This window comes from Perca fluviatilis, chromosome 8 (genome assembly GCF_010015445.1).
Source record: "Perca fluviatilis chromosome 8, GENO_Pfluv_1.0, whole genome shotgun sequence".
Taxonomy (NCBI): domain Eukaryota; kingdom Metazoa; phylum Chordata; class Actinopteri; order Perciformes; family Percidae; genus Perca; species Perca fluviatilis.
Window position 1 is genome coordinate 16,568,256 of NC_053119.1, and position 26,141 is coordinate 16,594,396.

The following is a 26,141-nucleotide window of genomic DNA, read 5'->3' on the forward strand; positions in this document are numbered from 1 at the left end:
GTGGTACTTTAAGGGGAAGGGGAAGGCGAGGGAGAGGGGAGGGAGGTTAGTTTCAGTCAAAGCTGCAGAACAAAACTTCCTCCCACACCACATGCAGTGTCTCTTGGAATGAGTTTGTCACTGACTTGAAGACACACTCCCCCTCCTATGTATACCGCCATGGATGACAACCCTACAGTGAATTGGTATTAGGCCAAGAGACACACACATGTTCTATAGTGATGATTGTCCTCTTAAATATCAATGGGGCATGTTGTGAAGAGCCTCTGTGTCCCAGTCTCTGTTTGTGGTTAAGCGGTGTTAGTTCAGTGTGCAGTATCACATGGTGACACATGATGTGGTGGTGCGTTAAACCTACCACAGCTGTGTGTGAATACGATTATCTCCCAACTGAGGTGCGTAGAGGGAGGCATTTGTGCTTCACAAGAACATCTTCATCACTGCGGGGAAATGACAGGCTACCTTACAGGAGGCAGCCCCATGTCGAGGCGCTCTACCTCCACAACGGCTTCGGTCTCAGTGGAACTCCACTCAGATAAGCACGAGCGTAGTCCACGAGTAAATCAAAAATAATAAAATCATAAGTCAGTTTACAAATTTGGTGACGCACTGTAGCTGTTGATGTGGAAATGGCAAAATAAGATGTGGGGGGAAAAAATCCATTACTACACTCCTGAAAGACAAAACCACGGTAGCCAGTTAATCTGTAGATATCATGACAGAAATCATTCCTCTTTCTTTATGATAGTAAAAAGACTACAGCCTCCTGCACCCATGCTTTCCATCTCACAGTCACACACACACACTCACACATTCTGCCCATGACAATTTAATGCATGACTCAATGGCATTGAAAGTGGGTTGGATAAATTGGAAATGATTAAAAATGCAGAATTGACAGGGAAACCGATAAAACTTTCCCTCTATAAGTAAGAACCAAAAACCAGCATGATGGAATGGCAGGCTTGAAGGGGAGAGAAAGGTGAAAGACAGATGAAAGTGAAGAGAGATAAAAGCCGGAGTGAGGAGGGTGTGGGATAAAGCAGGAGGAAGGGAGGCAGAGATGAAAGCAAAATGAGAAAGATAAGAACAGAGTGAGAGAGACAGAGAGGGAAACGGAGGAAGAGATAGATAGTGTACAGAGCAGAGAGAGAGGTAACCATGGAAACAGGAGGAAGGTACAAAAGAAGAGATAGACAAAGGGTTTGATTTAAAAGAATGAAACTTGGACGAAAGAAAAGTAATTCCGACTGAAATTTGTTACCGGGAGGTGGAGGAATAATACAAAGGAGTGACGGCCATAGAGGGACAGTGGCTGTGTCCCCACTGTCTGTTGTGTGTGGTCGCCTCAAACCAGCATGTAAGGCACTCCAGAGACCTCTAGTGTTAATAGGCTTCTGAGGTTCATTGTGGGCCTCACCTTGACTAAATCTCTGGCCATTTCACTATAGAGACACCTGCATGATCGCGTGTTTCCTTTTATGTACGTCGGTCTTTCGCACAAAGATTTCAGCACCTATAGAGAGAAAATATGGGAAGACTGTACAGTATATTTTCTAAGCATACTTTTTTCATGAATCACATAGCAGGAAGAGACTTCAGAGCGACTAAAATAGGATAAAGTACCTTGGTGATATTCCTCTCCCACCTTACTGCAATGAAAAACTGCATTCCTGATAAGACGATATGAGTTCTCCGTGGTCCTACATTGTGTTTGCTGACTTATTGAATGAACTTGAGGTGCATGTTGAATTCTGTACTGTTGACTATCCTTTCCCGTTGAATAAATGCAATGTGCCCATATATTAGGATTCATATTTGTATATCTATATAGAGTTACAGACAGACAGAGGGTTTTTATTCTGTGGTTTTTGAGTCTCTTGTGGCTATCCCTCTTTCTCCCTTCCCCCTCTCTGTTTTTCTCTCCTCTCTGTCTTTCTCTTTCGTCCTCTGTCTCTGTTTCTCTCACTCGCTCCCCCTCCCTCCCTCCTCCCTTTTTCTCTTGATCTCTCTCTCCTCTCTCTCTTGCTCTCCCATGCCCCCCTCTTTTCTCGCTCTCTCTCTCCCTTCTCTTTCTCTTTTTCCTTCCATAGCTCTCTGTCTCACTCCCTCGCCCCCCTCTCTGTTCCTTTTATATCCTCCTTGCTGAATGCTCTTCTCCTCTCCTCCCTCAACTCTGTCTTTTCTCCTTTATATTCAGTCTTCTTTTTTTTTTCAAGCTCTCCCCACACTCCTTTCTCCAGTGTTGTCTCCAAGCAGAGCTATTTCATTGCTAATATTCTGTCTTTCCATTTAGTACCCGCACTTCAAAATGGGGAAGTAATCTTTTATTTAGGTTTAGGTTTTTTGCTTTGGCCATCTCTGCATCCTGTCTTGCGGTGTTAGTAAGAATGATTTGTTGAGTGAATTTAAGACTTGATTTGTTTAAATATACAGGGGGGGGGGGAGAAACAAGCAGACATGGAAAGCATCAATATTGAAACAAATGCAGAATATGCTGCAGATTCTTGTTTGTTTATTTGCTTGAAGTTGCAAGTGATTCACCTATAGTCTACCTTGTCTAATCATGTATGCCTCACATTTAAAGTTGCTCTCCCTCGCGGCAGTGAGTGAGGCAATACTGATAAAGACTGAAGCTTTGTTTTTTTCAGTTTGTGTTCTCCTGTCTGTGTGTCCAGTCTGTTCTTACTGACCTTAATGGAAGAAGCTGGAGGCGTGCGACTAGGGTGTGGCTGCTTTTATACAGTTTTGCTATATTCCATCTGCATTGCTTAGATTCAAGCTGTGTGATTGTCTGTTCTGTGCTTAAGAAAAAGCCTGCTGTGCTTTTTTTGTGAAAGCTTAATTACAACAGCTAATCATGCTTGAGACGTACTATTATATCAGCATGCCATGCAGAGGTGAGACTGATCCAGCACTGGAAATAACAGAAGGTGTGTGGGCTTGCTGCATTATAGACACAGGTCTGAGAGGAACAGCCAATAACTCCAATAACTCAAAGTTCAACACACAGAGCAAAGTGGTTCCCCTTCTTTTTGCGTTTCTGATCAGAAGAAAATCCTCACCTGAATGCCCCAGCTATAACAACCCTATACACAAACCTACACACTCATAGCTTGCCTGACAGTGAAAGGATGTTGAATTATAGCCATCACCTAGCACAGCGACTCAGACACAGTCAGGGCAAACTCAGGCTATATGCAACCTGTCACTGGGCTGGATGAAGAAACAACACTGACAATGTGAGCTCACTAAACGTACAGCAGGAGGAGTGTGTGTGTGTGGGTGTGTGTGTGTGTGTGTGTGTGTGTGTGTGTGTGTGTGTGTGTGTGTGTGTGTGTGTGTGTGTGTGTGTATATATAGAGAAAGACTGACCTACAGCTGATACAGAACTGAGTTTTTCCAGTATATTGTCATTTACATTTCTCAGAACGTGTGCTCACATTTGTTTAAACCAGAAATAAAGAAGAAGAAAGAAAACAGGGAGTTGTCATCAATGAGTCCACTGCAGGTTTATGATTCATTGAGCTTTTCTCAGGGGTCAAACAGACAGCAGATAGCTGAATATGTCCCCCCCCCCCCCCCCACCCCTCTTCTCCCTCCCTCCCTTTCTATCCTGCACTCTTCCTCTTGCTGTAAAAAAAAGAAGTTATAACTTTGACCTATATCATAGAGAGGATGTGTCACTGCACTGCATAGTTGTCCTCCCATAGATAAACAACGCACAGAACCAGGCCGAGTTTTCGCAAACGGACGAAAAGTCGTCTGTAGAAATACAGTAAGTCATACGGACACCCGTGTCAGAAGTGTGTTGTTTCAGGGTTGTGGGGAACTGAAAGCGTGTTGGTGTCAGTGGTGTGCGTGCTTGTCACTGATCTCAGACATCAGACAAATGCGCACACGCCACCGCGCACAAACGCACATTTGAAATCTCAGTTGAGGGTTAGTACACTTGAGAGCAGGGCAACGGTTTAAATCCCTTACTCTCTCTCTTTCGCATATGCTCACAGGAACCTGTATAATCTAAGAACTGAAATGTTACGCTTATTATCCACCGTAGCCTTTCCCACTATTAGTTTTCCGTAGCCCCCAATACACACACACGAAAATGTACCCAAAGTAAATGGACAAGTGAGCAGGTTTTTTGCTGTTATGAAGATTCAGGCCTGGAAAGGAGCCAGTGTATTTCTTCCCCAAACTTTTGTTGTCTGTGTCTTTTTCATTTTCCCCATAGGCTAGTTCTGTGTTGTTTTATGTACGTGTCCCTTGTTGTTTCTTCCATGTGGTTTCTTTGTCTTTCAGCCTCTTATCTCTTTGTTTCTTCCCTTGCTCTCCTTCTATTTTCTCTCCCATTCTCTCCCTCGACTTCCTGCTATCTCTCCCCCTCACTCACACCCTCACTCAATCTCTTTCTCTCTCCCTCCCCTCCTTCCCTGCCTCCCTCGCGCTCACTCTCATTCCCTATCTCTCCCTCCTCCCCCCTCCGCTCCCCTTTCTCTCTATCTTTCTCATTCTCGCAGCACTCCCAGCCGCTGATGATTGATCAAGGTTTTCAAGGTTTGCCCTTTCCTGTTATTTAGTAGGAAATGTTTATGCACAGTCCTCAGCCTTACAGTCACAATTGGCATGTGTCCACACAGTGTTTGTCTCGCTTGCCTGCACCTATACATACATTTCTCAAATGTACTTTTTTGTTTATTTTTCTCCCCACACATTTCCCGTGTTTACTAGTTAAAAGGGGTAAGGTAAGCTCTGGTATAATAGAATACCTGTCTAATTATCAGGATCATCTTCAGTGCCGACTACTTAAGCACACAACCTGTACTTAGCCCGCAGGTACTCTGCCGCACTGTTTCTCAACACAGCCTGAAAGAAATCTGGAAGTTCAATAGTTAATGTCTTCCCTTGCTGTTTTTCCTTTTCCTCACTCTCTCCGTCTCTCTATCTCCTTTCCTCTCTCCATTCCCTTTGCTCTCACACCCCCTTCCCCCCTACCTCCACCTCCTCCTTCTCTTCTTCATTCTGCACCCCCCCCTCCCCTTTCCCTTTTCTCTTGCTGATGGACTCTTCTTTTTATTTTCAAACTCCACCATCCCCCTTTTTTTCTTCTCTCTTTTTCTCTCTCCTTCTTTCCTTTCACTGAATTTTTTTTCAACGCTCCCTCTATCTCTCTTCCCATCCCCACCCCTCCCCTCTCCACCACTCCCCCTCAGCTCTTTCTTTTCTCTCTTTTATTCTATTCTTTCTCTTTCTTTTGCCACATCCTTTCTTATGCCTCAGCCCCCCCCCCCTCCCACCCCTCCTCTCCCCTTTCCTTCTTCCTCCTTTTTGCTGCATTCTCTTCTTCCCCCCCCCACCCCGACTCTTTCCTCTCTCCCTTTTTCTTTCTGTCTCTCCCACCACCCCTACCCCCCTCCCCGTCCTCTTCCTCCACTCAGCTTCACTCCCCCTCCCTCTGCTTCTTTCTTCCTTATTCTTTCTCCCCCATGTCTGTCTCCCTCCCTCCCTCCCTCCCTCCCTCCCTCTCCTAACTGCTTTTCTCTCCTTTCTTTCTCCTTCTCTTTTCTTTTGTCACTCATTTTTTCTTCTGTATTTCTCAGACAGTATACTTCAGGCTGCCTCAATAGTTAATTAGTTTGAATCTAGAAATAATGGCAGCAAACTGCACAGTCTTTGGAAAGTTAAAATTTTAGCATTTCTCAGACATTATCTGTCAGACTGTTTTGCTGCTGACAGACGCACCTCCACCCATAGTCTCTCTGAGTGTTTTTGCGTGTTGTGAAAGTGTGTACGTGCCTCTATGTGTGCCTGCATACATACATATATATATAAACATGTTTGTGGGTGCAAACAAATTCACATATATCTGTGTGCACGTACAGAGAGAAACTACTGATTAGATTGTATAAGTGTTTGTGCGTTTGAGCACATGCTCATAAAAAAAGGAAATGCAAAGTATAAAGTGTGATCAAGAAAAGATAGAGCTTGTGTCTCTCTGTGTGCCTTCAAGAGAAATGTGTGTTGAAGGGTCATGCTGAATTGTATGTAGTGAGAAAGGGAGATAAGATGTGTGTGTGTGTGTGTGTGTGTGTGTGTGTGTGTGTGTGTGTTTGTAAGAGAAAAGAGGAGAGAAAGAGAAGTGAGATGGGAAGGAGAGGGTGGGAGGAAGAGAAAGAAATGGGGTGATGATGTGTGTGTGTGTGTGTGTGTGTGTGTGTGCGTGCGTGCGCGTGTGTGTGTGGTGGGGTGGAGGGGGGCAGGCACAGTCAGTTCTGATAACAGCAACAGTAGGAGGAGGATGAGCCGTGGGACCGCCCCACTCTCCTACAGATATAAATAGGAGGTGGATTTTTTTTCTCCACTCATTTCTCCTGAAGGATGAGATCCCTGAAACACCTCAAACATCACTCCAGGAACAATGTGGTGAGTTTGTAACCAAAAGATGGAGAAAGATGTGTTGCTGCTATGGGTTAGAGGGGGTTGGTGGTTACTTGTACTTGTTTGTTAGTGAGGTATTTACACTCTTGTCTGTTTGTGAGTGTGAGAGGAAGCGAGATTACTTTTTACATTCATATGAGTACCGCAGTGGGTAACATCTTTAAAAAAAAGATAAGAGTTGTGTTTCTATCTCTGCCGCACGTTTTCTGCTGCTGCTCTAATTGTTTGTCCTTAGGTGTCTCTCAGATGCAACTTTAAATGTGAAAGTACGGACTCTCGCAATTACTACCCTACCTTCTCTTTCTCCTTGTCATTTGTCTTTTTCTCTTTCATTTTGTCAGCCTTTCATTTTGCTGTGCTTTTTCTTCTCTCAGGCTCCCCTCCTTCCCTCCCTCCCTCCTTCCACTCTTTCTCTCTCTCTCACTCACTCACTCACTCTGTCTTTCTGTCTCTCTCCGCCCCCCCTCACACACCCCCTCCCTCTCCTTTTCCTTTCTCTCTTCCCTCCTCTCACATGCTCACTCAATCTCTCCTTCCCCTTCCCTCCCCTCCCTCTCCTCCCCTCTTTCTTTATCTTTCAGCCCCTCCATCTCATTTCTCTCTCTGTCTCCCTCCCTCCCTCCACTCCTCCCCCGCCCACAGCTCTTTCTCCTTCTCTCCATACCTCCCTCCCTCTCTTTTCTCTCTCACACACACACACACACGCTTTCAAATACACACCCAGTCTCTTTCCTTTTCTTTCTCACAAACACACAGTCTGTCTCTGTCTGACTACTTTAAAAGCAGTAATTATAAATGACGTGGTTATCAGGGCATCCAGGTCTACTCCCCTCTCCCAACACACACACGCATGCACACACACACACACACACACACACACACACACACACACACACACACACACACACACACACACACACACACCTTTATTCCTGCTTTATCTCCTCTTATTTTTCCCTTTTCTACATCCACTCTTTCTCTCAGTATTGTGTCAGTAAAGGAAGCAGATCTTGCTGGTGAATATGGCACAGAATGAAGACTAGTGTGCAGTCTGAAAAGAAAGTAGGGGTCAGAGCTTCTCTCTATACATTTTCCTACCGCTCAGATCCATGCTGAGAAATAACCTAAAACCAGTGGCCTACAATACTCGCTTCTCCTTTACTACGGACAAACAGTTTGGTTGTACCACAATTTCTTCCTCATAGTTTCACTGTTCCGCTTTTACAGGCGCCGGGGTAAACATGTGCATGTGGGTCTGAAACACTTCCGAACCATACAATTATGTTAGCGAGTCTCATGCATCGGTCTGGAATACAGAATGAGCTCGAAGCTCAATTGAATGTCTGTTATGGATATGAGACTGCCTGCCGGCATATATCATCTTGTTAAGGAAGCCCAGTGTGGCAGGCATTATAAAGTCAGCTACGGCGTGTGTAGAGCTAAGACACTTTGCTCCTCGTGAATGTGACAGACAGAACCAGCGATGAGCTGACTTTGGTCAGCCAGGCTGCCCCGGGACCCCACAGGAAGAGCTGAGGACAGTCCACGGAAGTCAACTTCCTGGCTGGACCTGCATCCCTTGTTGTGTTCTTTATTATTCTAAAGCCTGTCAAGGAAGGAAGCGGGGTGCTAACATAGATCTGCCTTATCTCCTCAATCAAATGTTTTGTGGATTCAGAGCAAAGAAACAACGGCATAGTACGAATGCGGCACTCACAGAGTAACCCTGAAAAACATTGTCTTAATTCTCTTCTGGAGCCCCGGGAGTCGCTGCTGGTGTCAGTCTGGATTTAAAAAAACAAAATCATATGATAATTTCAATATTCTGGCAACACAAAACCTTTTGTTTGTATTACAGTAATAGGAAGGTTACCAATAGCATAAGGCTACAATGGGGAAAGGTTATATAAGGCAGGATTTGTAACAAAGGAGTAATAAAAAAACACAGAAACATATTATTTCTTCAAGTACATTTTTTAAAACTTGTATGTTCTATGTGTTTTCTTCTAGGAGGAGGAGAGTAGCCGCTTGTTGCGGACCTACCCCAAGATGACAGAGGGCCACGTGGATGTGGGCACGCAGACGGAGCCTGTGGTGGTGCTATCTCTGGCTCAGGCTGCCGTTCTTGGCCTCATCTCCCAGAATGAAATCTTTGGGGCCACTATTGCTCCTAATGGCTTTTACAAGGGGGAGCCCAGAGAGTGCCCCCCTCCTCCACCTGAGGCAATGGAGTATGAGTATGCAGATCAGCTAATAGGGGCCAACGGGGACTACCTAGCTGAGCCCGCTGGGGAGCCGGAGCCCCAGCCCCACTGCAGTGAGAGAAAACGGCCTGGGCCCCGTGGGAGGACAAAGAGGCCCAGGAGTGAGGAGGGTCACCCACACAAAGTAGCAAGTCCACAGGCTCAGGTTAAAGGTGAACGGCTTGAGTCTGATACCCCTCCATCCTGCATTCACATGAACAGTAGGCGAAGTCCTGGCAAGTCAGAGGATCCAGTCACCCAACAAGGTTCTCTAAAAGAGGAGCAGGCCTGCGGAAACTGTCTCTCATGTGTGAGCGATACACCCAGGTCACAAACAGATAGACAGCCAGAACAGGAAGAAGAAGAAAACACTGGTAGAGAAAGAGAGAGGAAGGAAGAAGACTTGGTGGTGGAGGAAGAAGAAGAGGAAGAGGCACTAAACCTCAAGACAAGTGGTGACACTGGCAGTTCTCTGGAGAGCCGCTATTATGAGTCCAATGAGGTGGCCTACGAGTCCGCTGACATGGCCCTGCCAGGAGAATATGAGGAGAACGGCCAGGCCATGCTGTGGTCAGACCCAGAGGGCCTTGCCAGGCGAATGCAGATCGACCGGCTGGACATTAACGTACAGATCGACGAGTCTTACTGCGTAGATGTGGGAGAGGGTCTGAAACGCTGGAAGTGCCGCATGTGTGAGAAGTCATACACATCCAAATACAACCTTGTCACTCATATTCTGGGCCATAACGGAATTAAGCCCCATGAATGTCTACACTGTGGAAAGCTCTTCAAGCAGCCGAGTCACCTCCAGACTCACCTGCTCACCCACCAGGGAACCAGACCTCACAAGTGCACCGTTTGTGAGAAGGCCTTCACGCAGACCAGCCACCTGAAGCGGCACATGCTGCAGCATTCGGACGTCAAGCCCTACAGTTGCCGCTTCTGTGGCCGCGGCTTTGCCTACCCTAGCGAGCTGAGGACCCACGAGAACAAACATGAGAACGGTCAGTGCCATGTCTGCACCCAGTGTGGTCTCGAGTTCCCAACCTACGCCCACCTGAAGCGTCACCTGGCCAGCCACCAGGGCCCGACCACATACCAGTGCACAGAGTGCCACAAGTCCTTTGCTTACCGCAGCCAGCTGCAGAACCACTTGATGAAACACCAGAACGTGCGGCCCTACGTTTGCCCTGAATGCGGCATGGAGTTTGTCCAGATCCACCACCTCCGACAACACGCTCTCACTCATAAGGTACTGGCAGCGCACACCCTCGCACTTAAGGCATTGAAACCTAAATTATGTGCCTTCGTCTACCAGAATATGCTGGCCTAATGCAACAGCACATACTAAACCTTTATTTAAAATAGAAAAAGTATTTTAGCTTCGCTCAGTCAGAGTTTTGTATGAATCCTGTATGAAATGGGAGGGTATATTGCACACTTGTTCCACAGCCTTTTCTCCAAAACCAGTTGCTTTGTAAACATAGCCTTCAAAGGCCTTGAGTTTTTTTGTTTGGCTCAACCCCCCCACTTGCATGTGTTTTGTGTTGTGTGTCGTTTGCAGAGCTACTTCCCTTTGTGTCTGATGAATCACCCTGGTCTTCTCTCCATTTCATTATATAGTCTGTTTTATTCTCTAGGGGAAAAACATTTTTTTCATGGCATTTGCTTTTGATAAATATTTTAATAATTGTTAAAATTAAAAAAAAGTTTTTTTCTTCTTCCATTGTTAGACTTTATTCACTTAGTCTTTCAACACTGGAATCTACATGTGTTGAATCAAAAGCCTTGTGTGTTTTCTCCCTGTGACTCATTTTTTATTTTCCTCTAAACCATATATATCTAGCCAAATTAATTTAAATGCCCAAACACTTTTTTGTTTCTACAGGGTATGAAAGAATTCAAGTGTGACGTCTGTGCCAGAGAGTTCACCCTGTCTGCCAACCTGAAGAGACACATGTTGATTCATGCCAGTGTGAGGCCCTTCCAGTGCCACGTCTGCTTCAAGACCTTTGTCCAGAAGCAGACCCTTAAAACGCACATGATTGTCCACCTGCCGGTCAAGCCTTTCAAATGCAAGGTGAGTGAAACAAGTGTAGATTTACTTCGAGAACAAACTGGGTCCCAATGGGACAGAGCGGGGAAGGGGTACTGACTAACTGTCCTCTTGTCTCTCAGGTGTGCGGAAAGTCTTTCAACAGAATGTACAACCTCCTCGGCCACATGCACCTCCACGCCGGCAGCAAGCCCTTCAAGTGCCCTTACTGCACCAGCAAGTTCAACCTGAAGGGCAACCTCAGCCGACACATGAAGGTTAAACACGGCATCATGGACACCTCAATAGACGGACAAGGTGAATATGTCCATTGATTGTCCTTAATTACACTCTCTGCTTTGAAATAGATGAAACTCCTTGATGACATTTGAGTTTGTCGATGGGTTACGTGTGGTAAATTTCCTAGTGTGACTGCTCCGTGGGCTTCATGTCGCATTATTGTCACTCAGTCTACCCCTAATGCACTTTGACTCAGCATGTACTGTAATCGAGCGGCCAAGTGTTTTGATGTTTCTCTGTCACTCCCTCCCTGTGTGTTTAGTAAATATAGCAGTGCCTGGATTAGACATGTCTGTCTCTATCAGTAGAGACTGATACTGAGGCAGGGGAGGAAGGACAATCTACTGGCTGTCCCCAATGAGGCCGTGTGTCTTTAGGAAGAGCTCTGTATGCGTGTGCTGTTATGGACAGAGTGGGATCATATGTGTGTATTTGCTTCCTTCATCAGAACCCCCCCAGGACACAGATGGCCAGGAGGACTACGAAGAGGAGAGCTTTGAATTCAGCGAGCGAGAAAACCGAGCTAACAACAACAACACACCAGACATTGCTAAACTATCTCAAATGGAGTATTACAGCACCTATGGGAAGGGCGCAGGGCGCTTCAGCACTGCGTGAATTATTGAAATGACCCAAAATTGAAAATAAGTTTGAACTTATAAAAATGGATTGTTTTTTTTGTGTTTGCTTTTAAAAGGCATTGTGCTTGGGTTGTTCTTTGAGTGTGCAAAGAAACCCAGCAAACTGCACATTCATATGCACTGGAATCACTCGTAATGCTACAGAATTTGGAAATGTACGCTTCTAACTTTATTACATATTTTTCATCTCTAAAACACTGAATAAATATATTATATTTGAGAAAAGTGGACCATCTAAAAGAGGAGCATTTAAGTTAAAAAATATCTTTATAAATACATAGATATTGTCAGTTGCTTAAAAACAGGATTATCTGAGCCGGATTTAAAAAGAACATTTTTAAGCATAAAAGAATATGGTGATGTTATACTGTACTTGCTCATTCAGACAATCCCGGTCTCTCTCAGTCTGCTGGGGTAAACTAATGTGAAGGGAACAGTTTATTTCACTTGCCAAAGCTTATCAAGTTGCAGAGGTTAATGATTCACTTTGATTTATACTGTGATAATTTAAATTTAAAGTCTGCAGAATGAGTTAAATTCCATTGGATTTCCAATCCGTGTTTTATTGTATAATACTGTACAGAATGCATCAGTCCTCTTGTATGTTGGCTGGTACTGTAATTAGTGCGTTGCACTGAGGACCACTGTGTCTACTCTTTATGTTTCTGAATTAACAAGCATCACCCTGTAGTCTATGAATGTAATTGTTTCTGTGGAATGTTTTAAGACTAATCAAAATACCTTTTTTTTTTAAATGGTAGGACCCCTTTACCAAAGAATTGGATCAAATCTTGCAGCTACAGGGACTGTAAGTCTCTTTTCCTTGCTGTTGTGTTGAGCTGGGACATTGGATTTCTTGGGGTCCAATCGCAGACCTCATGAAATTACATTCAGGTTTCCCTCCCACCCATCTGTAGATCTCCTCAAAAGATTACCACAGAGAACAGGCTGTGGTACAGCTTCTCTTTCAACAATCCTCACCATTTCCCTCATCCAGGCCTTCACGAGACAAGACTGCAGCATTTTTCCAAAAGCAATGCAAACCCTGCATTCATATTGCAGTTCTGTTTTTTTATGGATGAATCTCAACAAGAAGTGTCCCAAAAAAAAACTCGAGACACAAATATTAAGTGCCCCAGTGTGTCTGCAAGAGCATGCCATCCATCATGCTGTACTCTGGTCTCAAGTGATGAACGACAGCCTCCCAACATGTGACAGGGCCACGGACCTTGTGGAAAATGATTTGGGAAATGCTCAATATATTCAGTTTCCCAGTGCTTAGCTTTTCAAACTTCTAACCTGCAAAACAAGGTATCCATTTGCGATGTTGGTATAGCGCATTTAAAATACTGTAAGAATGCTCAATTTTGTGAGTTTTTCAGCTTCTGTGTTCATTCCATCACTGTTTTAGTGGTGATACAAAAAGGGGAAGACGTTCATCTTAAATGGCTTTCTGTATTAGACTTTAGTGTGGAGATAATGTGGATAGAAATGTATGTAAAATGTTGTGTACCAAACAATACTGTAAAATAATAAATTTATTTACCTTTGAAATACTTGACCTTTGTTTGCTTTCAAACAACCGAAAATACCAATAGTGGGTCAAACACGGGATTTATTGTCAAATATGTTTGACATGGGCTTCAGTCCTGCTCAAGGCATTACACAGTATCGAATACAGTACTTCACATTACAAAAATAAAACCTTGCAAAAAGTGGAACAGATAGTTAGGGAGGCATCAGGTGGAAGCACAGTTCTCAACTATTTTAATATTCTAAAAGAATACTACATAATCTTATAGACAGTATTGTTTCCTTCAGACAAAATGCAAGTTGATTTATTGACCTTTTAAGTTAAAAATGAGGTACAAAAACCGATGAGTGACATTGCCATCTCCAGGCTAACTATATACTTTCAAGTCCGTTACTTGCCGAGGGCTTTATCCAGATTTGTCTTGATGGCGTCGAGGAAGTCGGTGGTATTGACGTAGTGCTCGTTCAGCTTGACACTGAGAAGGTAAGACAAGACAGAGCAGATCACAAAACTCAGTACACTACTTTAGGAAAAAAAGACAATACTTTCAATTACCTACAATAACCTTCTAATTATTATTATGGTTGTTGGTTAACAACAGCGTCATAATTATCAATACCATCATTATTACTTAGAATGAGCAAGCTGTGTGATATGAGCAACTTTAAACACAGTATGACTTGGTGCTACATGAGAGTATGACATGACAGCAGTATTATTTTTAAATGGATGTCCTCCTGTATGCCTGTCTCTAGTTTGCTGAGAATAGTGTCTTTAATGACAAAAATAACAAGCAATCACTGCCAGATGTGTGAGCTGCAATTCCTCATGGATAAAGGGAAAGTCAAGATCTGCTCAAGTTAGTAGGTGAGCTGATGCTAACGGCTAATATAGTCTGTCATCTACCAATCATGTGCAGAACTGAGATGGTGAACGACGGCACATACCGCCACCAGGGCTACGCAACCCTCCAGTAAGGGTTTAATTCAATGCTTAGAAAATCTTTCATCTGAACCTGGATTTAGAGGGACAATCGTGCAACACGTGTGCACTTTGTTCTTCATCATTCATGTGCATTTGTTCATTAGAAATGAGCAAAAATGCACCCCTAATTAAAGCACGAGTGCGGAACTTTTACATATGAATGAACGTTCGTTACATTCAAGCCCTTGCCAAACGAGTTCACACAATGATTAAGTCTATCACCGCCAGGGAAAGCTCTCTGTATTCTCAGTATATCAGAGTTGTGGTGTCCCTGGAAGGATGCCGCTACAGCCTTTTTGTTCTGAGACGGAGTAGTTTACATCTCCACAAAAACGTCATTATATGGGCAGTACACAAAGTGCCGTCAACCAAACTTGCTTATTCACTCACAGTTCTTCACAGACTGGCTCTGATTGGTCACACAGTATGTCAGTCTACCTGTATTACCCAATACCTTGAAAGACAGGAAGTGGGGCGAGACCACGGCAACGCCGCATTATTATAGATTTGACTGCTGTTTGTGTAATTACTCTCATTGCCAAAAGTTCCACAATCCAGCTTTAATATCTCTAATACTAAGAATCCCGTCTACAGAAGACCACACTGGCTTAAACTCTAAACAAGATGAGGGCATTTTTGGGAAGAGGTTTCGAGTTTCCAACCTGTATCACATGCTGGCAGGTCAGAATCAGGGCAAATAACTGCCTGTCTTATGTCAATGTTTCAGATTGATGGTGGAGGTTTAATCCAAGGGAATATCCGCATTCAAAATCTGCCATTGAAGGCACCAAACTTTAATTTTTAGATGCCATTATAGGCTTCATGTCCGAAAACATAAAGATGCTCCGTGGAATAAACGGATACATACTTCGAATCAGGGCTGCAACTTATGAGATTTTGTACGATTGATAAATCTGCAGACTATTTTCTCAAATTAGTTGGGTGGATAAAATATCTGAAAATTGTGAAAAACAGCCATTACAATTTCCCAAAAATATTCAATCCGCATCCGTGGCAAGCATTTTGAGGTGTTTTGACACTACAGAGCCACCGTACAAGCAAATGTCAAAATCAAGAATGGCGCCTGACAAGTTGATTCACTTCGTCTTTGGTGGTCTTCTTTTTAATATATCGCTAGCAAAGCATCAAACTGAGCCACTGACATCCTGAAGTAAACTTTGAATGGATCGGATAATCCCGCAGCTCCTTGATAAAGAGGTGGAACTCTCCTTGCTCTCTGCGCAATCTCATGATTGGATGGACCCAAATTATTCCCATTTCTTTTTTCTCTTTTAAGAGTAGAGAGGAAAACAAAATCATCTTCACTGTTTGAAGACTCCATTTTGTATTGTTTTGTGAAATGTTTCGCAGCGGATTAATTAATACACATTGGACTCAGTGTGCGAGGTTTTTGTGCCTGACAAAGGTTTAGGATGACAGTCACAGATACTTAGAAAACGCATACGGAAATTTCGGACTTTCGGAGAGTGCAAGGACCTTAACAGTCAAAAACCCAAAGGTATTAAAATTAAAATTATATAAACAGAGAAAAGCAGCAATAACTAGGATAGTAGTAGTTGTTGATGTTGCTCTGACCACTCTGTAACATACGTATTAACACAATAAATGAACTTACTTGGACAGGCCGTGGATGCAGCCTGCGAGGTCCTTGGTCATCGTACCGCTCTCAACAGTCTCGACACACACCCTCTCCAGAGTCTGGGAGAACCTAAACAAAAGACAAAGACATTTAGATAAAAAACACGTTCATCCCAGGATCTGTATGTTTCCTACAACAACAACAACATCTCTTACTTGATAAGGTCGGGGTTCCCGTCAAGTTTGCCACGATGCTCCAGGCCTCTCGTCCAGGCAAAAATGCTGGCAATGGGGTTGGTGCTGGTCGGCCTTCCCTAAAGATGAGGGTTATATTAGCGTTTCTAACTATTACACAGAGCAAGAATGTTGTTTTTAATTTGAATGAATGTAAAGTATTATAAATGTACTTGTTTTGGGCCTCTATAAGCATATTTCTCAATCTCAAGTTTCACCACATGATGGCAGTATGACCCCACAGATTACACTGTTTGCAAGGCCATAATTTGGCTTCGTGCATTTTCGGTTTCAGCGCCCAGTTGAAATGCTTTCCAATAAAGAGCCTTTAGATTGATAAAGATGGTAAGTAACCTTCTGGTGCTCGCGATAGTGCCTGGTCACAGTGCCGTGAGCGGCCTCAGCCTCGATAGTCTTTCCGTCAGGGCACACGAGTACTGATGTCATCAATCCCAGAGAGCCAAAACCTACAACAGGAAACACAAAATGCAAAAATACTTCTTTAATGCAACCCCCATCTGCTCAAAAAACTGGCAGGCATCTCAAATGCATATGGGTTGCAGTATTTCAACATTATTTTCCAACACAATTTCCCAAGAAGCAGTAGTTGTGTTGCTTTCCAAAAATCTCACCCTGTGCGAGGATATCGGACTGAACATCTCCGTCATAGTTCTTGCAAGCCCACACAAAGGCTCCAGAAGACTTCAGCACTTGGGCGACCATATCATCAATAAGCCTGTGCTCATACCAGATCTTCAGTTTGTCAAACTCGGGCTTGTAGTGCCTGTAGGAAGCACAAACCACATATTCAACTAAAGCTACTTCTTGCCTTTTGTTCCATCCTTATTTTACAACATTTAAGTGAAAAAAAGTGGTTTAATTTTTCTATATTATTGTACGAAATCCTAATTATTGTAATCATTTTGTAAACAAGAATAAATAAAATGTATTTTAGTTTAGTATGTTACTTACTTATTACAAAAAAGTAGTTTAGCAAAAACTCTTTTGTGGGTCCATTTGTGCATAAAAAACACAATGACAGAAGACACTCACTTTTCAAAGATATCCTGGAAGATGTCTTTAAATCTGCCATCATAGGCTTTAAGAATGGTGTTCTTTGTGCTCATGTACAGGGGCCACTTCTTGCCAATAGCATACTGGAAGCAGCTGTGGGCAAAGCCTGTGATCGACTGTTGTGGGAAAAAACACAAACAGCTCATGGCAGCCTTATCAGTAGTACAGGGGTTACAACAACCTTCCCCTTGACAAGTTTAAAGTCATCTACTGTGACCTCTGATGTCGTTAAATCAAACAGAGCCCAGCTGACGAAGGCAAACAAAACAGCAGCGAAGCAGGTTGAAAAGAGGTTAGTCCACTGCAACGACTGATTCTACAGCAAGCCTTAGGCACAACGTAACAGCAGTTTTCTTTAAGCATGAAAAAGTTATAGAATTCAATGTTTAGGTATAGGCATAAGTACTAACAATAACTGGGGTAGAAATTGGAACCGCAGGCAAGTATTAAGCACGTTTCTATTATTTTGTATTCCTCTTAGTGGACATTTTTTTTTATCTTAAAGCAACAAATACAAAGACAGGGTCCTGCACACTTTCTGAAGCTTTCACCTACACTACTTCATTAGCAAACAGACATTTCAGTCTGACAAGCATCTTACACAGGTATGAAGGACTGCTTATCTTTTATTCAGAGAGTGGCTTTTAGGACACAACCATCCCTCAAGACTTTTGTAGAGCACAGAAGCAAGTCTTGTGTGTGTTAAAATGAGAAAATGTAAAGCTATTTCTTACCGTCCACAAATCCCATTAAAAAGACCAAAAACAAAAAGATTAATTGATGCAGAAGTTTCTTGTGTAGCCAAAGCCTGATATATCTTGTTCCTCTGTGCCATAGAGCTCCGTTGTTGTCCAAAAGATATTACAAACACATCAGTGAGGTGCACCGTTACAATGGGTGACCATCATAATTGGGGATAATGATGATGAACATGGGAACTGTAGTTTATTTTGAGTTGACCACATACACCATCCTGCAGCCATACATTTTCACTAGCACGCCAAATCTGCAGTGGTAAAATAGCCCCCTACAAATACACCATTCACTGCTGTTTGAGTAATATTTGCTAAAAACTACAGTGCCCAGCTGTTTAGGGAAATAATTGTTTTCCTTTTTCCTTTCTGCAGCAGGAACAAATGGGCTTGGGGCTGAGTGCCAGGGACGCACTGGGGTTAGTCAAAACGTATTGAGAGAGGGACTAACACATTGTTGCTGCTTGTTTTTTTTATGGGATTTGTTGACAAGAAGGCAGCCTTTTCCCTCTAAACAGAAGCACAAACTCACCTCATCTGTGTTGTACATGCCCATTCCACAGCCACCAGCAGGAAAGTCATAGACCTCCCACTCCTTGCCTGCACTACCATCAGCAGGTGAGAAGATCATCTTGAATTTCCCGGGTTGGTCCACAACAAAGTCTGTTGCTCTGTACTGTAGAAGAACCACGGTCAATTTCATTAACTTTTATTATTTTATTAACTATTATTTAATAGCCTGGTGTGCTGTTACTGTAAACTGAATTGCTACATTCTCTTCAGCATTTAGAGGAGACTCACCTGATCACCGAACGCGTGTCTGCCGATGGTGATGGGCTGCGTCCAGCCTGTAACAAGCCTGGGAATGTTGTTGCAGATGATTGGCTCACGGAAGACGGTGCCGCCCAGAATGTTCCTGATGGTACCGTTGGGGCTCTTCCACATCTTCTTCAGGCTGAACTCTAATTACAAAACCACAGAAATTACAGTAAGAACAGCATGTAAAGGACTTTTGAGGCCGATACCGATACTGATATTTGAGAGTTTAAATTCCCTAAAATTAGTTTTTGCAACATTTGCTACCAAGAAATGTATTGGTGACACAGTTTTAAAACATATCTTTGGCATTTCTGTAGTTTAATTTCTTGCAGTTTATCGGCCGACATATTTAACCTAGCCGATGTATCAGTTATATCTAATAGTCATGTTCACTGCCAGTAAATGCTTTTGATCAGCGGTTTTGATCAGGGACCTCCTCATGAATGTCCCTTGGAATAATTTGACGTAGCCTAATTTCTGTAGCCTTAGTTATGACAAAGAACAACAAGAGAAATGTATTAGAAAGATATTAGACATGCAATAAACATATTTTCAGATAATCTTAGCATTATAGATTTGTTAGAACCTAATCTAAGAACTATTATAGATTTATAAAGTAAAATATTGTGTCATTTTACATTACATGTCATTTTAGCTGACGCTTTCATCAAAAGCGACTTACAATTGCTGTATATGTCAGAGGTCACACACCTCAGGTCTCCCACACCAAAGGCACGTGTCATATCCACTGTGCCATCACCACCCATAAATATTATTCTTTGAACTATGAAGTCTTAATGTTAAAAAAAAGAAATACATACATATCTATAACATAATTTAAATGAATGACTTGTCAGTCAGCTCTGTGTAGAAACCAACAGATCCTTTTGACTGGACATTTGAGATTTCTTTCAATCAAGGTCTGCTAAGCCTTTTTCCAATCAATCAGAGTTCTTCCCACTTTCTAAAGACCTTTTAAATTGTGTACAAATGTCTTTCATTTTCTCGTCTGTGAACATTTTCCTTCATGATAACTGCTGAGACTATTCCACCTCAGTCTTTTGTTCTTCAGGACTTAAAATGAAGAGCTCTAAGATGTAAATCATGCTAGCACAAATATATTCTGTGTTGTCCCCTATATTGCATTCAAAATCTTTTGACTTGGAGTGAATATTACAGTAATAACAGACATTCAAATTTGAAAATTCATGCTGCGAGGCAATGGGCACAAGTCTACGATAAAGTGCTCTGATGTAGCCTAGAAATCTAGACGCACCCTAGCGGCAGCAAATTTAATTTGCAGCCTGGGGGGTCTAGGCACTCTCTGTTGGCTTGCGAGCTGGAATAACCAAACTCTGGTCAGGCCAATCACATCGTGTATAGAGTCGGTGGGCGGGCTTATGGCTGCTGCTGCTGGGAACAGCGGTCTTCTGGAAGACTTGGAGTTAAGCTTTTCTTTGAGAAAAGAACAAAGAACGGCACTGAAGTCATTCTTAAAAAGGAAGATTCGTTGCTCTGCCTGGTTGTGGCGCTATCCTATTGCATGCAGAGGGAATTTGAAAGACAACCGTTTATCCCGCCCCTCAGATTGAGCTCCGTCAATGGTGAGTTCCCAGACCCAACATTTTGATGTGGGTCTGGCTTGTCAGGCTAGCTCTGATGTACAACACGCTATCAAAAACTTGTTACAGACCTTCCACTCTAGCTTCGTCTGGTGTGATGGTTGCACATTTAACCGCCACATTGTACTTCAGAGTGGCCAGGGCAGAGTCGATGGTGACTTGGTCATCAGTCTGGTCACGATATGGCAGACCCAGGTCATAATACTTCAGCTCAACATCAACATTGTTCAGGATGAGCTAAATAATGCAACAAAAAACACAAATTAGCATCCACAATTTACTACAGCATCAACACTGCTTTGCCGTCTAGAAAACTTTTTTTCAGTTCAGTTTTCTGAGATACTAAATCAAATAACTTGAACTGAAGAAGTGGCTCTAAATTTAAAAAAAATCAAAAATGTCCACAATGTATGTATAATGTACTGTAAAAAGTGTGTGTGCGATTTGCATATAATGTGCATGATTTGGATATGGTTTATAAATTACACATTCACTGTTTGAACAATACAACTCAGAAAACATTCAGGGATTTCATCTGATGCTTCTCCACGTTTTCTTCCTGAGCCTGCGCACCATCTGCTCTCTCCGGAGGCAAAAAGCCAGTGACTGAATGAAACATCACCGAAGCCCCTCCCCCACATCATGCATACATAATCTTCCACATAAACCCCCCCTCACATCCACGTGTCTCAGTCTACACTATAAAAACAGGCGAGTCAGACAACACGCGCACGTCGTCCTCTGAGACTCACACCAGTGTTTGTGCATTTACCCAGCCAACCCTCAACGCCGCTTCATCACCTTCTCTTTGATGAACTCCCAGATGATCCTTGTCATCTCGTCTCCATCCATCTCCACCACTGGCTGGGCCACTTTGATGCGTTTGTCGGCATCTGTCAATCACACACAGAACGGTTCAAGCTTTTCATTCACAACAAAATGCTTAATTTGCCTATTTCTGGGTCAAAAACTGCTGAGCAACAATTATAAACACAGGAAACTACATTGATTAATACAAAAGAAAGAGATCCTGCTTTGAGGCATTCTGCAGAGGAAAGGCACGAGAGTTTTCTGCGTCCTGTTTCCTTTGCATTTGCCAGATAATATATGTGCCTCAGGAATAGCGCTGCAACTAAGGATTCTTTTCATTCTCAATTTATTATCTCATTTTCTCAGTTAACTGATTAATTGTTTAGTTTATGAACTGTCAAAATAAAAAATGTTCATCACAGTCACACCATTTAAATGTTGTTTTGTCCAAAACCCAAATATATTCAGTTTAACATGATACAAAACAGAGAAAAGCAGAAAACCTCCATATTTGAGAGGCTGAAAACTACACGGTCTGCAATTTTTACGTTTTAAATGATTATCAAAATAGTTGCAGATTATTTTTCTGTTAAGCGACTAATCGATTAGTCGACTTATCGTTGCAGCTCTAGCGTGAATCTGTCGACATTACACTGCCGAGTGCTCATGCATGTGGTACAAACAAATCGGGAGCCACTAAAACACTGCGCCACAGTGCTACTAGTTGCCAAAATCCCCACAGGGTATCTCTAATCTGTGGTTACAACCATCCAAAAATACAAATTCAAGGTCAACAGTTACATCAATGCTAAGAGTGAACTTTTAGTATGCAGTACACAGTTGTACTCTACAAACTGTGACATTAATAAGTAGAAAAAAAACTTCTTGGGATCCTGAATGTAATTTTCACAAAACGTGTGTGTATCATTTCACGTTTAAGAACAAAACCACTTTTTAAAGTTATTTTTTTTCAAACAGTGATCTTTAATAACTTAAAGTGCGAGTTTATTTTCATGCCAACAATGACTTTTGACAGAGTGGTCTCTCTTAACTTCTTTGCTTCCAGTGTCATCAACGCAGATTACTATCTCTAATCACATCTGCTCTCATTCTGCTCAGTGTGAGTCCTGCCGGTAGGACATTTTGAGTGAATAGAAAAGTACAGGGGGAGGTGCAGAGGATCAAGTAACTCCCAGATTTCCCAGCCAAGTTAATGCTTCCCCACTGCTGCCCAAAGCCTTCCCAGAATAATGCAAGTAAACATAAAGGAGCCTGGTGGAAAAGTTACATAACCAACACTTCCTTATATTGAATGAATTTATTAAAATATAAAAACCCTACTTGGGTTTTTGAAGACATTTGACCTAGTTGGGCTTATGAAGCCTCAGTAACACCTGTCATAACAGCCTCTGCTCTGTTTCCATGCTCCAAACATGATACATGAGCCCTGCCGACTTCAGATGAAGCACTGAAAATAACCTCATAGCAAAGACAGTTGTTACCTCTATGTTATAATTAAGTTACCGAAAAGCATGAAGCAAACAGAAATAAATAACACAAGCAAAAGTATTAGCTCAGTGTTACTGGTGCTGTTTTTTTTTTTGCCCCTTATTTCATGTTGACAAGTACTTCTATGTATAGAGATTCTATCTTTAGAGCTGAAGCGGTTTATTGATTAATTGATAAGTCGACATGTATTGAACATAGAAAACACTAAACTAGAAATCAGCTTTTCCAAACAGCTAACACACTACCTATATATATGCTGTTAATGAAATAAAGTGTCAGTAGAAATATTAACAGTTATGTGTTATGATCAGGAAAAATGAAGCACCTTATGAGCAGAGAAGGTGGACTGAATTTTTGGTAATTTAAGGATACACTGTCATTCTATCTGCTATTTGAACAGTATAGGCTCTGCCACACTGCACCATGGTCATTCATTGGTAAGTCATTCACAGCTACTGTTACTGGCACCATTTCTGACTCGTCCTAACCTAAATCTGCTAAAACATGGCTCTACTATCACAGTGCAGGGGGAGGGGAGCGCAGGAGGGAGCTGAGTTGGTTATGTAACTTCTGAATGCATCACAAACTGGACGCTGAAGGGAGAGCTGAATAAAAGTCATGTGGGTATGCCTGCCACATCATTCGCACATGCATTGGGGATAAGCCTACAAGATTTTTGCCCCCAGCGGTAGCTTTAGAGAAACCAGTCATTTGCAGAAATATACAACCAACCAAATATAAAATTAAAGAATTGCACAGGATATCATACCATGATCCATAAGCTTAGCATGTTGATTGTCTGTTGTGACTCAAACAGCTGTAAAAGAATTTGCCTAAATGCATTGTAAAAAAAACAATTCAAAACTAGGAAATATCTGATGAAAGACCTGACCTAGCATTCAGTGCCAGCTTTCAGTATTTAGCCGTTTTAAATACCCTCTAGCACACGGTATTTACAACTAATGTGGAAACTGAACTGTGAGGCTGGATAATGAGATCTTTACTATGTGCTCAACATTACTAGTGCTATATAAAGCAATCAGCCAAAGACTGTCTAAAACAATGTGTGCCTTGACAAGATGACTGCAACAACCTTTTTCTATATGGCCTCTCTGGTTAACCATCAACAGAGGGAGGAGAGCCTTAAACCCCTTAAGTTTTAATCCTACACCAAAAAAAGGTTTTCACCATGTAAACAAGATGACTAAAACCAAGTTGCAGGCAAGACATTTGTTAGAAGGTCAGTTAATAAACTATTAAACTGTACTCACAAAAAAAAGAGGAAGCAGCAGCAAATGCAAGGTTTCAAAGTGTACAAACTAAAGTTGGAGACTAACAGGATTATTACACCTTCTCTTTGTAAAATCCCCAGCCAAGAAGAAACAGTATGTTGGCCAATTTTATGAGCACCGTGAAATTTAAAGGGCATGCAATTGCAGCAAACAACTCTCAGCAAATACCATGCAACTTGTGACAGTAGTGTCACTCTCAATCATACTTTTGGCACACTGATTTGTATCCCAGATGATTTCGGCATTAAACACAAAACAAAATACAGTGACGATGCCTGCCACGGGCGTATCTTAACATATTTTACACCTATTGCAGGTATCTGTGGGACTACACTGTTTGTTTTATCAACCTGAGACATACCTGTTGGTGTAAAACTCTTTATATATGGTGTAAACGGGGCTACTATCAATCTCCCCTGACAGCTAGGTATACTACTAAGCTAAAATGACATTTGCATGCCAAATGCCAAAGTGCCCTTCACCTGACCCACTGCTTTGTAAACTGGTGGTGAAGTTTGGGTTGCACGGAGACATGTATCTACAACACAACAGCTTATTATATAGTTACAACCTGCTGTATGACATTATGGGTGTCTTTAGAGCTTACATGATAAATCTGGATCCCTGCTCCAAAAATCACAGACCAAAAAAAGATTTTGGTTGCTCTCCTGGTACTGATAAATAAAAAGATTACATTTATCAGCGTTTAGGGCCAACATGAAAGTAAAAATAATAAAAATAATAAAAAAACAGCACAGGGTTTTACAGCAATAATGCAAATGTCAGATAAGGTAAAATATGCAGTTCTGAGCTGTACTGTAAATGTAACCCAGATGGAAAACATTATGTAGGACAGCCGGCGCAGCGGCAGCCATTGCTCTCTTTAGCGGAGTCTCGTATGCAGTGGCTGACCTTGGCAAAAGTTTTACAAGTCAGAGTCGCACTAATGACACGATGGCTGAAGAGCAGCTACTCGGGTTTGGAAGGTGGACAACTGATATAACTTCATGTTGGGTGACCATGGCTGTATTTTAGCCCCCCGATCAGCGACGAGCAATAAAATGTCGGCGCACACAGGCAGCTAAAAACGGAAGATTCATTTCATACATTTGCTGCCAGGTTTCGCACCGTAGCTAACTTTCTCCTTGATTAATTCCTTCTTTCGAAGAAGATCGGAGTGTATACATGCCCAGGTTTTGCTACTAGTAGTAGTAGTAGTAGTAGTAGTAGTAGTATGTTTGACCATTACCGTTTCATTCATTAATATGACAACATATCTTTAACACTGTCATCAACTAGCTAGACTCAAACTTTGAGTAGGGAAGACAAAGACAGCTCTCTCCACGGCAGCTCGGCCCTCATCTCTTGACGTTCACAGCCTCCGGATTATGTAAACAACCTCGACCCGTCATAAAACAACCATTAAGGCAATGGGAAGCTTTAAGCGTTAAGCGCATCGTTGCCCCTAAACTCAAAAAACACATCACTATTAACAGCATCCCAGTTGGTTCACAGCACACGCAAGGTAACGTTAGCTAACATAATGTTAGCTGCGTAGCTCGTCCGCCACCGGCTTCTAAAGGCTGACTGTTTATGTCGCCATTACATTAGCAAACATGAGCTACATTAAAAGACAGCATCTTAATTACAAATATGAAGTTAGCTGTCAACATAATGATGCTGAGGGTGACCCCGGTTATCCCTCTCCACTCACAGTTTCTTTGTTGTAAAGTCTGGCAGTTTGCAGCCGGCGCAACCACCGCGGGGTTTCTGGAAAAAGCAGCGGCGGATCTCGAAAGAGAGTTGAGGACTTTCAAATATCCAGCCATGTTTCCCTGGCCCGATTAACTTTGAGGCTGACACTCGACGAAACTCAGAGCAGAGAGGGGGCAAACGCTATGAGACTCTCTGAAATATAGCTACAGTAAGCAGGCAGCACCGCCCTTCTTCACATCACCGGCGGGATACGCTGGTTGCTACGTCAGAGTCGCACAGACAGAGGAAGATCGAGACAAATATAGGGGTTTAAACTGCAGCTTCTCCTCCGTCTGTCTGGAGGACAGTGCAGAGCAGGGTGAACTCTGAGCTTCTCATGGCAGGATAACCCCGAGCGAAGGTCACCGTCTGCCATCACGGCTGCTTCCACAATTAATGTAGGTTCTCTTCCCTCACAAGCCCAATATACCCACACATGGTTGTACAAAATGTGATACATTGATTATCTGAATGTGTATGACATGTTTACCGTTCTACAC

General features: G+C 42.6%; 2 protein-coding genes across 3 annotated transcripts in view; one reads left to right on the forward strand and one right to left on the reverse strand.

The window, feature by feature from the left end:
- Nucleotides 1–13,190, forward strand: part of znf710a (zinc finger protein 710a) — a 32,406-nt gene extending 19,216 nt beyond the window's left edge. Inside the window, exons 1-5 of one of the 2 annotated variants that reach the window (XM_039807744.1) lie at nt 6,349–6,423; nt 8,449–9,933; nt 10,570–10,761; nt 10,860–11,034; nt 11,465–13,190. In XM_039807744.1, coding sequence (XP_039663678.1) covers nt 6,379–6,423; nt 8,449–9,933; nt 10,570–10,761; nt 10,860–11,034; nt 11,465–11,634 — 2,067 coding nt within the window. In that variant the 5' untranslated portion in view covers nt 6,349–6,378 and the 3' untranslated portion in view covers nt 11,635–13,190. Of the gene's footprint in view, nt 1–6,348; nt 6,424–8,448; nt 9,934–10,569; nt 10,762–10,859; nt 11,035–11,464 lie in introns of those variants that run through there. The other variant, XM_039807745.1, reaches the window with a different exon arrangement.
- Nucleotides 13,191–13,252: 62 nt separating this feature from the next.
- Nucleotides 13,253–25,931, reverse strand: idh2 (isocitrate dehydrogenase (NADP(+)) 2). Its single transcript, XM_039807747.1, has 11 exons — nt 25,601–25,931; nt 21,077–21,168; nt 20,347–20,512; nt 18,636–18,796; nt 18,367–18,510; nt 17,062–17,198; nt 16,641–16,792; nt 16,363–16,475; nt 15,991–16,088; nt 15,812–15,904; nt 13,253–13,666 (listed from the first exon to the last, which is right to left on the reverse strand). Exons 1-11 carry the CDS (start codon nt 25,713–25,715, stop codon nt 13,582–13,584), a joined length of 1,356 nt encoding a protein of 451 aa, XP_039663681.1. The 5' UTR covers nt 25,716–25,931; the 3' UTR covers nt 13,253–13,581.
- Nucleotides 25,932–26,141: the final 210 nt, after the last annotated feature.